We start from the raw sequence: 13393 nt of genomic DNA on the forward strand, positions 1-13393 counted from the left end.
TAGCTCCTGCCGCACACGACATGGCAGCCAATTAGGACAATGCAAAATCAGGTCGCCTCTGTCTGTGAAAAAGGAATGGATAAAGTGTGCTGATCCTGGAAGGGAAACGCTATTAATACACTGCATATCTCCCAAAGTCACAGAGTTACAGGAAAAGTGGACTGTGTGGTTGCATTGGGTTGACATTGACATAGTTTAACTGCCCTTTCATTTCCTTCAAGAAAATGCAAAGGCTGACACTAAGCCTCCAAAGGTTCAACATGGTGTTGCTGAAATATTTTATTTTGTGGCTTGAATGAAGAGACATTGAGTTAAATCTCACTAAATCAGCCTTGATTCTTGACTCCACCGCAAATGACTTTGGGTAGCAAACAAGAGAATGTGTGACTCTTTTAATTTCCTTTAAATTGTAGCTGTAATTATGTTTTTTTTCCCTCTCCACTTCCCTTAAAAATTGCAAAGATTCAAATGGAACTGTAGCTTAATCAAACTTTTGATTTAAACTTTTGTTCTTTTGTGTTGTTTTCTTCCCCCCCCCCCCCCCCCCCCAGAGCTCTGGCAGATATTCTGAGGCAACAAGGACCAGTTCCGATATCTCAGTACGAACACGAAAACATTGCAGCAATTGATGGGTCGCCCAAAGACGAGACGCCGGTCCGAACCTTGAAGAATCATTACACACCTGTTCACGCCAAGGCTTCAAACCACGGTAGGAACGGTGCTTTTATGTGAATCAATAACTCAGACACTGAAACGCTTGTCCATTTATAAGAATCCAACTCTGTGCTATTACGACGTCGTGAGCCTCTCAGTGTGTCTTCCGTGGAGAGACCGTCATTAATCTGTCACAACGTGCTTTGAGTGACGTCTTGCGGAATTGACAGATGGGGCTGTGAATCCTGAGCTTTCCCTTCAGTCTTTCTTAGCATGAAACGTGGAGAGAAAATAGAAATGTGAGGCCTTGGATGAGTTCTCCAATCTCTCACGCTGTTTTCCCATAAGCCCAACTCAGCAGTGGCTCGAAAAAAAAAAAATTGAGATGCAAATTGTCATCTTCAAGCTTTTTTTTTGTCCGGAGATAATTCTGTCGTGCAAATGCCGTTCCGCCTACTTTTTATCTGGTCGGGTCTCCAGATTCCTGCTCCAGGGACGGGCTCGTTTTGCTAAGTGCCCCAGTATGGTGTCCCAGATTCGACGGTGTTACGTTTCACTCTCGTGTCACTCCCGCCTCCACCCTCAATCACGGATGGAACGTGTCAGAGGAGAGGAGATATACCACTGAGCTGCATGATGGAAGGAAGCTGTTTTCTCACTGTTCTGCAGCAGGATGACGTCGTGTTTCTGCCGTGTATATGCGACACATGTTAGGTGACTATTCAGGAGGGTCTTAAATGGTGCTCTCATCACTACATTTGCATTATTATATTATCACATCACAGTATCATAATGTTCCAATACATTATCCTCCCTTTTCTAGTCTTTATTACCTTCACTCTTTTTATGTGCATTTTTTGAATCTTAAATTATGAGCTGAAGGAGTTTGGGACACACTTGGATACATATTATATTGTTTCGATCAATAATTCTGTAATAACCTTCAACATAATGCAAATCATTGACTCGAGAGAGAGAACTCGACTTCCTTGGGGAAATCTGCCCTGTGATGGGAGACAATTCCTGGCTTTCCATTAAAATGTGTTGCAAATTTTACCTGAATTTACATAGATTTGTTTAAAAAAAAAGGGCATTTACATACATGTGCAAAATAGGGATAAGATAAGAGAGTGTGCAACTTTATGACTTGAAATGTTGATACATGATGGGATGGCGTTTTGTTACTGTTTCCATTATTGTACCAATATTTGTTGGAGTTTCCTCATATTGTGTGCTGCATAATCTGTTTTTCAAGCTTGTTTCAGTCACATGAGTTCTAAAAGTTGCTGAATCTGTTTCCATTGCACCAACTTTTCCACCTTCTTCATGCAGCAAAAAAACCCGTTTAATGCGATATTTTAAAGACTTTTTAGAATTATCCCTGTTTTAGTTTCTCTCTACAGTGGAAATGTCGCCATTGTAGCATTCATAACAACTGAATATGCTGCAAAGACACCTAGAAAAACATTTTTCATGATCTCCAATACAAAGAGAAGTCGGTCTGCAGATGTGAAGTGGTTAAAAGGTTTAAAAACAAAACCAACGCGGAGAAAAACAAGTGTTACACACTATGTATATGCATTATGACTTGTTGTTAAGGTTCTGCACAAACAGACAGTTATGTTCTGGTATTTGTCTCCTCCTCTGTCCAGCTGCGTGCTACAGGTCGACCAGTTAAATCGTTTTAGCTGATTAATCAGCATCAATTGGATCTTTTACAACCTAATGACCTAAGAGATGCAGATCACTGCTTCGCATGGATGCCACTGGCTAACAGCACGCCAAGCATGAGTATGGGTCAATGGTCACCTTTGCTGAAAAAGGAGGAGGGAGTGGAGCGATGGTTACGGTCACCTTTTTTGTTTGTCTTGGTCTATACCAGTGTTTCCCAACCCTGGTCCTCAGGGAACACTGCCCTGCATGTTTTAGATGTTGCCCTGCTTCATCACACCTTCAAATGGTCATCAAACTCTGCAGAAGCCTGATAACGAGCTGTTCATCGGGATCAGGTGTGTTGGAGCAGGGCAACATCTAAAACATGCAGGGCAGTGTTCCCTGAGGACCAGGGTTGGGGAAACACTGGTCTATATCATCCTCCCACTCAGTTTTGCCTCTGTTATCACCTTAGGGGGTGCTATATAGCCCCTGAGCAACGCATGGGTCCGGGAACTATGCCAATATCGCATTTTCGCCAGACCTGACGTCCATGCAAAGTTTCAAGAAGTTTTAATGTAAATTAACACCCTCAAAAATGACCACAAAGCCACAGATATAATGATAATCCTAAGGATTAACAACAGGTTCCTCCATGAATTCGTGCCTGGAGCTGTTTTCAGCCCCTGCCATTCGAGGCTTGTGCCCTGTCAACTAAAGAGTAGAAAATGGTGGGTACAGTGTAAAAAGAGAACATGCAACGTGTTCCCTGTTCATGCCGCACGGTTACATTCCCGAGGACCTCTTTTCTATTTGGCGTCAAGGTCAAGGACAAGTTGTTGTCGAAAAGAAAATGGCTTTTGCGAAAAGCGTGCGCCGTATGGATCCACTTCAGCGCCGTGACACGGCCCTTAAGAAGGTTGTCGAGCAGCCGCTCCAGCACTTCTCTGCTGTGGAAGCGTCTCACAGCAGCAGCAGATCACAGTTAATGGCTGAGGAGAACAAAAGTAGATTTGAAGAGATTTCTGTGCCGGAGCTGAATATATATCTATAATATACTCCTGCAACATCACCACTGATGGTTTCCTGCACGCAATTGGAGTTCACTTTCAATCGCTATCCCGTTTTGTATATGGCTATTGTATTTTATAGCATTTCCAGGCAAAAAGGGGAAAGTATTAGCAGTGATGTGCAGCAGTGGTTGGTCTCAGAGCGTCAGCCCTGTGTGATGTGAACTCATCCCAGAGATATTACACTTAGATGAAGTGCTGATGGCGTGTTTGTTGTGTTGTGTATCCAACAAGCCACCATTTTCACTTCCCCAAGCTCTGTTCTCTCACGTTTTCTGCTTGTGTGTGTGTGGTGTGTGTGTGTGTGAGAGAATGAATGGGTGACAAATGTCTTCCACACTTTGCAGACAGAGGGAGGAATTAACTCTGTAGGACACTGGCAGCCACCTCACTCTCAGCTCATTTAAAGTTTCACAGCCCCGTCAGAACTTTCACTCCACAATGAGATGAGACCGACTTTGGGATTGTTTTTTTGTTTTTTTTTGTTTTTTCATTAAAAAAAAGATGATGTCATGGCAGATGTCAGTGATGAGTCTCCTCAGTCTGACTCACACACACACACTTATGAAGTGTATTGTTAAGTCAAAACAGTGAAGCTACATGTTCACCTGCTGCCTTAATTGATGATGCACGTTGCTTTAACACAGAGACTTAGATATGGAGTTATAGAGGCTGTAGGTCTATTGTTGATAATCGGATGACTTTTTGATTTCGACTGATACACAGCTACAGCAGTGCATGGGGCATTAGTATTGCGTCAAGGCTCAAAACAACGTTTCACCTCTGTGGCAGTGAGGAGAGGAGAGGATTCCTACAGATAGTGCAGTGTCCATAACTTTGCACACAGTGTACAGACGGATTCTTAAAGTCTTATCTTCCTGTGACGCCATCTTCAAAGTCCGTAACAGTCGATTGCAGAAGCACATAGAGTATTTCCATATTTCAATATAGGCTAGTATTGAAGTGTAAACTGAAAGGGAGATGCATAGAACATGATATTCTGTTTGGAGATGGCTCAAACAGTAGCGTAATGAAACATCACGTGATGTCTCAAGTCAAACTTGTGATAGTTTCATGTTTAAATCTTCTCAAGTAATAAAAACCTTCTTGGGTTTTTTGTTTAAGACCAAGTCCGACTCCAGTCCGACTAAGCGTATACAGTACATGCAGGAGTAATCGGACTATGAATCACATTATCCAGGTATGTTAATCTGACTAACTAGACTAGCTCAATTTTAATCAGACTAACATGTTTACAAGACATTAGCCCTTAAGTGTTCATTTAGAAAACTTACTAATTTGTTCATAGCGGCAGAAAATGTCACCCTCCAAAAAATGCTGTAAAAATATCATATGTTAATATTTTTTTCCACTTTAAATGATTCAGTCTACACCACTATTTCATCATGAAATATACATATCAAATATTATTATTATAGAAATTGTAACCCTTTGAAAGGCCATTATGTTTACACAACTCCTTTTTCTCAACTTTTTTTTTTTTATCAAAAAACAAACACTGATGTTCGCTGTTATCCCTGTTTTGACACTTTATTAGCCGCCCACCTCCACCCTCACCCACGCCTGTATTGTGACCACCATTTTCTCTCGACCCTCCACTGGGGGCCGATCAACACGACTAGAAACACATTTGATTTCCAACCTGGTGTGACAGCATGTCAGCAGAGCTTCAGTGCGACTGTAAACAAACCCTCAGAGGCACTGGCAGCGGGCAGGTCAGTTTTGTGCTCTGCTGGACTGAGCCAACTTTGCCATCCCCCCTGTTTTCAGTGTTTGTGTGAAAAGGCACATTCTGGCTGTTTTATATTTGTACCCCGACGACGGGAGAGAGGATACAATCTCATTTATCGCTCAAATGTCAAACGATTTATTTAGGAACTCACGCGCCTCATATACACAAGTCAATATGATACAAGTTCAAAGTAATATTACATGACACACTATTTCTTTAAAGATATTCAAGGTATTTCCCTCATGACCACATGATTTATTCATACTCTTCAACATTTGGTCGGAGCTAACATATAAGCTAACAGGTACATTTGCAGATTTGTTTCGTTACTTTCCCAGAAACTTATCCACATGCCGCTTTTTAGACACTCTGGTGCCGTGATTGTCCTCTCAGGAGGACGGTTTACTTACATTCTGTCCTCCATTTTCACACTGTGCTCAGGTCGCCATCTGCTGGACCACCTCAGACAGTCTGATGCACTTCTAGGCTAAATATAAACAGGATTTGTAAGTTTGAGTCCCTGTGGAGTTCGTCAATATTTTCAAACACCACTTTTCACGAAGCAAACAACGCTTTTTAAGAAGCAAATAAAATATCGATTTAATCATTCAAAAATATTGTATTCTATTGTTTGTTTTCTTTGGGGGAAAACTTGGGGGAAGGAGACGGCCAGCGACTCCAAGCCCGTGAAAACTTCCGGTCCATTGAGCTGTCGCTCCAAAACTCAATAGCCAATCAGCAGGCAGCTTCCTAAGGCCGGCCCACAAACAAAAAAAGGGTCTTGGAATTATGTTGTGCAGCTATTTCCAATTTCCATTTTTTTTACCCTCTCCTTAAGACAAATTCAAGCTTTTTTTTTTTAATCTTTTTTTTTTATCCGGATATTTGAGGCCATCACTGACGAACATAAAAGTGCGGTTACAAGTGCGGACAAGGCATCTTTGATGAACATTTCCTGGAGATAAGGGGGCTTTAGGTTTGTCTTGGCACGCGGGAGCAATTTATATCACCGTCAGCATCTCCAGTCAGCGGCCTGTTTTCTGCTCCAAAGTGCAGTCCTTGCAGCACACGGAGGTTATGAATCGTCAGCGTTTCGTCCCGGGAGACGACGCGCGCTGATGCTCGACCGTATCATCTCCACAGAAACAAGACGATTCCTTTCTCGTGATTTTTTATGGAATTCCTCAATGGTCCTAATTAGCCGTGATGGTCAGAGTAATCAGTTTTTCATCTTCCTCTGGGTTTGATAAAAGAGTAATAAACCGTGGAGCTCAGGCTATTATTGCCAGACCTTGGTGCGATGAAGATCCCAGGTGTTTCTCTTCATTGCGATAATTTGAAATGCTGTTCGATCTTGGTTTCCTGAGGCCCCAAGGTCTGAGGGGCGTTACTGTGTTTGAAGTAGTTCCTTAAAGACAGAGGCTTTTAACCGTTTGCCAGTTTACGTAAAGATGAACTTGGAAAGAAAACAGTAGGGGGGGGGGGGGGGGGCAAAGAGGCCATTTGATAATTCAACTCTCTAGATTTGGGACGTTATCCCTCACTTCATCCACTCGGAGTTCTTTTATTTCCCGTGACGACTCGTCTGTGATTGGCAGCACAATTGGATGTTGTCAGGGTCGGCGCCGGCACCTTGTCTCGCTCCTTGTGTTCATGATGTAAACTCAATTACAGTGGTGGTTTTGGAGGAGCGTTAACAGCGGTGTGGTACAAATTGCATTACCCAGCGATCCTTTAATACCAGGAAACACAAAAGTGTCTCTACTGTGGAGGTGTGAAGCGTTGGATTCCCAAACTAAGGTCGGATCGATTCTGAAATCAAATGTAACCAAACTTCCTTTCACCACGGGGGATTTTTCCAGAGCCGTGATTTCACTGCGTAATTAAGTCACATTTTCTGATTTAAGGTAGAAAAGAAAATGTTTGATGAATGGGCCCCGGAACCCCAGCGCGGCATCTGTGGCATCCTTAATCAACACATATTGACGAGCTGATCAGCCCACCTGAGAGCCGCTGTTCGTCAGTCCTGCCATTTTTATTCTGTTTAGTATTCTCGTCGTCTGTGGCTGCTTTTTCCACAAAATGGCAGAAAAGGAAAACAGACATTTCTCAGTGGAGGTTGACTGATAAAGGGGTTTTTCTATGGCCAATGCCAATAATTAATGCAGATTTTTAGCCCTTACATTATGCCGATATCTATCTGATGATCTCTCTGATAAAACGGATGAATGAATATCTTTATTTCGGTTGCGTTCACATAAAAAGTAAACATAAAGTGAAACCACTGAAACACAATTATGCCAATAACCGAAAAAGTAATAGGCTGAAGCATGTGGGAACTTACAATTATAATACTAGACTTCAGCTGTAATTATTTTACATTTCAGACTTTATTTGAACCCCAAAAGAGTTTTTAAGTTTTTTAATTTAATTTCATCATTGAGTTTGTTCTATAATTTAACCGTAACCCTAACCCAAACCCAAATAATCCTCGTAAATTATAATTTTCTTCTATCAATTTAAAGAATGTATGAATGCAAACAGGAGGAGAGTTTTATTCACTGCACAAAAAATTATCTCTAGTGTTTCCGAATATTCAGTGTCTAACATAAAAGATTCTAAGTGCTAAGTGTTTTCCTCAAATTTGGACACAGTATGACATAACTGCTTAATGACAACAAATAATACTTTTTTTAAACCACACTAATGGTCTGCAAATATACAAATAATGCGTAAGCTCAATATTAAATACATGAAAGAAGTCATCAAAAAACTAAAAAAATAAACATTTGCATGATGGTTTAATGACTTATTGTCAGAGAACAAAACATGGGTCATTTGTAATAACAATCAGTTTCTGTTTTGTTTAGTTACAGACCTTTGTGCTCCATTTCCTGTCCGTGGTCTCTTTGGTGCGTTCCAGGTTTTCCAACGTTTACATGCAAATAAAGCCAAAGAATAGAATCAAATTGATGTAAAAGCACCTTTTGACACACTGGCTTTAGCTACTTTCCATTGACAGCAGTGACTTTTTTTCCCTGCCATTACAGTTGGAAAACTTATATATGTATATTTATTGATATATCTCTGTCTCCTCAGGTCACTATGGGAAAGGAGGAGGCCAAGACATGCACAACTACATCTCCTCCGGGTTTGTGACGCTTGGACGTGGCCACTTGCAAGGTAAAAGCTTGTCCTCGCAAGTTTAAAATGATGTCAGTTTCACTCGCAGAAGCTTCTGTGTCATGCTGTCGTCGTCCCTGCTGCCAAACGCCAGAAAAGAGAAGAGAAGAATATCAAATAGTGTGACTTTTGTTTCTGCCCGTACAGAATGGCATGAAGTGACATCTTGCAAAGTCCACTCACACGTTTAGTGTCTATGATTAAATCCACACTTCCAGTAACAAAGTAACACTTTTCGCAACCGATAAGCAGCCAGCGTGACGGCGACAGTGAGGCACAGGAGTCGATTTCCATCCCATTTCCTCCCTTTGGGGAGCTAATAAATCAGGAGCAGCGCCGGAGTGAGAATGAGCTGTAAACAAGGGGCTGGTTGTTGTGTTTTTACAGCGCAGCACTCCATCGATGAGTCGGGCATGTCCTGGCAGGGCGATCTGGACGTCCCCATCTCCTACGGTACGTTCCTCACATTATTCAAATGTTCCCTGCTGGAGAGAAAAGACACTCAACACAACCTTCTCATTTCCTGCTCACACCTGATAAGAAAAGTCACACAGAGGCAGAGAGAGAGAGAGAGAGAGAGAACACAGTTGAGTGCTTTTGGCTGATAATCGCAGCACAGTCACTGGGCGTAAAGAGCCACAGTCATATTTGGGGCCCCGGCAGCGACTGCTGCTATTGTATCTGCTCTGATTATTCTTTTTTCACTTGGAATGGAAACTCATTCAACTCGGCGAGCACATCAGGATCTGCGACAACTGCGATGTGACCGAGTTTTAGGGCAATCGGATGAATTTTGCAGGAATTGTAGTTAGAAGCACATTTTCACATTTTGTGTTCCCACTATGTGGCAGATTTCAACCTCGACAGACGGCTCTCTCCCTAACTTCACTTTCCTGATCTGATTCCTTATTTGATCCGTTACCGTGGCAACCACGGTCTCCATTTTATTTTCTTAGTCTGTTTTGAAATCGTTGAAAGTTTGTGAATTTGAAAGTTTCTTCTCTGCCACATTTTTGTGTTCCCACTAGCCACGTGGCAGGTTTCGGCCCCAGCCTCCCTCACCTTTCTTTGATATGTTACCGTGGCAACCACAGGATCAATTATTTTTCATCTTCTCCTGAGGACCCACGATGATACCCCCGCAAAGCTAGTCATAGCGCCACCTACTGGCAACAGGAAGTACTGTGCCTTCAGTGACATTTACGTGAAGCTTTCAGCGATCAAATATTTCATGTCTTAATAGTTTTTATTTTTTTGGTCAAATACAGAATTCTGTAAGAAAACTCAGTTTTGCCTCTTACGTATGTAAATATCCCCCAAAAGTAAACAGTTAATCAATGAATCTGTCATGGTCTTCTTCATCAACCCTGAAGCTAATTTAGTGTAAAATAGCGCTGACATGAGATGCTGTTGATTTAAAATTGAAGCAAGGACATGAACAGCAGGCACGGAAGTCGCCGTCTTTTATGATTCATGCGACGAGTCTTTTCACGCGACGGCTGATACTGTATTTAAAGTGTTGTCGCTGTGAGGAACGTCACCTGCTCGCTGCACCTCACAGGTGACAGGCGTCAGCAGCGCGAAGGCGGCCGCCCGTCATTTCAAAGCTCACGTTCCTGTCAGCCGCCATCGTACATGTGTGAGTTAAGCAGCTGGCTGTCGGCTGCTGGCTCACACACACACACACACACACACAGGTTTCCATGACTTCAGAGTACATTGCATTGATTTGCATTCATTTCCTGGAGATTTACACTAACCTCTAACCCTCATTACCGTAACTACTCAACCTTCTGTGATATCTAGAAACTGGCGATCTGTCTAGGGTGTGACCCCCGCCCTTTCGCCCTATGTCAGCTGAGATTGGCACAGCACCACCGCGGGACCCTCATGTGGAGGATAAAGCGGTAGAAGATGGATGGATAACGGGAAGTAGAGAATGAACTTGTCATTACGGTAGCTCCTCAGGACTTCCGCGGGCACGAGCGTCCGATCACAGACAAAGATTCACCAGCGCATCACACGTTGGCGACGTCAGCTTCTCAGTACCGCAATTCCTAAACGGTTGAATAACTGCCAGATATGGAAAGTGAAAGATATCTTGGAGAAAAAATGGGCAGAAGAACTCACTCATTGAACCTTTTTTGAACAATGCTACAGCCATGAAATCAAAATGAATCCAGACGTCCTGATTATCATGATGGTCATCACCTAACCCTGACTTCACCTTTCCTTAAAATGTTATCATTTACATAGGAATACCAGGACATCATGCATTGGTCCTTGAAAACATTGGAAGTTTGTGAGTTTGAAAATTTAAATTTAAATTTTCTTGAGCGTTCCTTTCTCCTTCCCTAGATTCCCTGCTTCCTTTCCTCGGCTCTTCCCTTGTCCTCTCTGACCTCTGACACAAGGTTTTTTCCTGCATTTCTCTTCACAAAAATTGTTTTCTTTTATGGACAAAAACATAATGTCCTCTGTCACAATCATCTCATATCTATTGTGGAGTATCCTCCCGTGTATTCCTCTGCACTGCAGTGTCGTTTTCCTCGCGGCTTCTGTTTGCCTCCAAACACCAAACAACTCGAGACAAGCACATTAACATGAACAACCCACTCCCCTGCTTTTAATCCACTGTTTTCTAAGACAAACCACGTTTGATTACGAGCGGCCGTGACCTCAAACTCAACTGTGTGTGTGTGTGTAGTGTTTCATTGTTTGTGTGGGAGCGTTCGCCGTGAAAGGAAGAGAACAAACAGTACAGACTCCGACGTACGTCAGGGCTAACGAGCCGCTAAACAAAGCTCCGAGTTATGTCGTCATTAATATTCATGCACACAACGCGACACTCGCGTGAATCCACAATCACTGCAGTAAAGTGAGAGTGTGTGGAGCCACTGCTGAGGCTGCGAGAGATGGATTCATGTCCGATATCGTGTGTCTGTCTCTCTGTCTTTATTTTATTCCTGGTGATGGATTGTCTGCGGGCGAAGGCGACGTCGAGCAGCTCTGAACCAGAGCAAGTGTGTTTTGATGGAACGCGAGCAGCTGCCACAGGAGACGCCGGAGCAGAATCAGATTCCTAAATTGTCAACGAGCTCCTGAAAACGCTGCCTCGTCTTCTACAGGATCAGGATTTTCTTACACCCCATTAAACCCAATACCACTGGTGAAAAACCACTTTAATCCCGGGTTTGTGAGCATTTACTCGCAGGTCAAATGTTTGATGTAAACGTAGCAGTGGCTAACTAAGAAGAAAGAGTTGCTAATGTTGCTAAAGTCATGAAGATGTGACGTCCTACCATGTGTGCCAGCGTTGGGAGGACTTTGTCCAACACTTACCTCATTTAATCTATTCCCACTGGTGAAAAGAACCTGTTTAATCCCGGGTTTGAATGGGTTTTGACCAATGGGAATGTGTTTAATCTGCACTCTGCGGATTCACACGTATTCATCGTGTCAATGCTTGATTGTGGGCGGATCTGATGTCTGTTGCTAGACGTACTGAAGCTATTGGAGTTAGCATAGGAGTAGTCTGTCATGGCATACTACTTAGCAAGAGTTGCTTATGTTGCTAAAGTGGTGTCCGCCATTGTTGGGTGCACTTGGCGGTTAGCTAAGCAGTGGCTATCAAAGTAGTTGCTAATGTTGCTAAATCGATTGGCCAATGCGCGTTGTCCAATACTTACCCCATGAAACCCATATTTAATCCCAGGGTTGAATGGGTTTTTACAAGATAAAGACCCATAGGTAAGTTTTTAAAGTAGGCGCCCCTAGTGGTAATATAAATGACAGCAATCTGGTACCTTGGGTTTGTCTTCATCAAGTAGCTTGGATGAGGTTTCCACTGGCAGTTTGCTTAATGGTTAAAGCGTTTATACACAGGGTCGACTCATACGTTAGACACGCACATATGTAGCCTATCCCTGTCTTTTGTTTAGCCCAAACCATAATCTCACTAACACTAAACGGACCTATGAGTTCTATTCAAAACAACCCATACTTACGTTTGATTTACGGATTTACATGTTTCGCGTCATATCAGTTCTTGACGGTGGGCAGGTTTTACGCTAGGTACTGGAGCTTAGCTATCAAAGGTTAGATTAGCAGGCTAACTGAGTTGCTAATGTTGCTACTTAGCCATGACAGACGGCTAAGCAGTGGCTATCAAAGTAGCGAGAGTTGCTAATGTTGCTAAAGCGATTGGCCATTGTTGGGTGCACGTTGTCCAACACTTACCCCATTAAACCTGTTCCCACTGGTGGAAAAAAACCTATATAATCCTAAATTTGAATGGGTTGTGATTGGTTTCATCTCCAACTGGCTTTAGTTGAAATAGAAGAATTTGGAGAAGCCGCTAACGCTGGATTTTCATGTTCGATCGTGGGCAGGTCTTACGCTTGGTTAATTTTGTTTCCTGCATCTATTAATTGTCATCGATAATCAATAGTTTTTTGGGGGGATTTCAGGGCCGAATATTGGGCGAATCAGTCAATCTAGAGTTGTCGGTTCACTGTAACTAACAAATACTTATTTGAGGAGAAACTTTTCGAAAACAAACCAGTCATATCTCTTTAATTGTCCGAGGATTTATAAAGAAAATCGAATCTTTTTGTGTGTGTGGTGTACAAACATTGTCTTTGTCCTCAGGCCTTTGTCGTCTCACTTTACCGTCTCTGCCTGTGGCGTCCACTGATGTGCATCCTGCTTAATTACTTTTTCATGAATTCGCTCCCTGTTTTCGTCCTGAGGGAATTGCTTTTTTCCTCCTCATCCCAAACCACTTAAGGTGACCTTGTCTTATTGGCACGCACCCCCCACCTCCTCACACTGTAATCCCTCACACCCACACCATGTGTGTGTGTGTGTGTAAAAAGAGTGGAGTTCAATTGTGCCACTTGCCCACTTTGCCTCCTTTTGTCCTTTTTTTCCCCCGTCTTTAACGCCGCAGACGTCATTTCGGGCTGAACCGAAACTGGAAACCTTGATCTTGAGGATAATCGATCGATAAATCATGTGCTGTGACATCAGCAGTGCACTGCGCACACGTGTCGTGTTGACTGTGATGCTGCGTATCGAT

At 42.8% G+C, this 13393-nt stretch overlaps 1 protein-coding gene across 3 annotated transcripts in view; it reads left to right on the plus strand.

Moving 5' to 3' along the window:
* The window catches only part of LOC131475973 (protein shisa-6-like), a 77329-nt gene that overhangs the window by 8595 nt on the left and 55341 nt on the right, over window positions 1-13393 (plus strand). For all 3 annotated transcript variants that reach the window (XM_058654386.1, XM_058654384.1, XM_058654385.1), the window contains exons 3-5: window positions 552-709; window positions 8230-8313; window positions 8701-8766. In XM_058654386.1, coding sequence (XP_058510369.1) covers window positions 552-709; window positions 8230-8313; window positions 8701-8766 — 308 coding nt within the window. The remainder of the gene's footprint in view (window positions 1-551; window positions 710-8229; window positions 8314-8700; window positions 8767-13393) is intronic.

This window comes from Solea solea, chromosome 16 (genome assembly GCF_958295425.1).
Source record: "Solea solea chromosome 16, fSolSol10.1, whole genome shotgun sequence".
NCBI lineage: Eukaryota > Metazoa > Chordata > Actinopteri > Pleuronectiformes > Soleidae > Solea > Solea solea.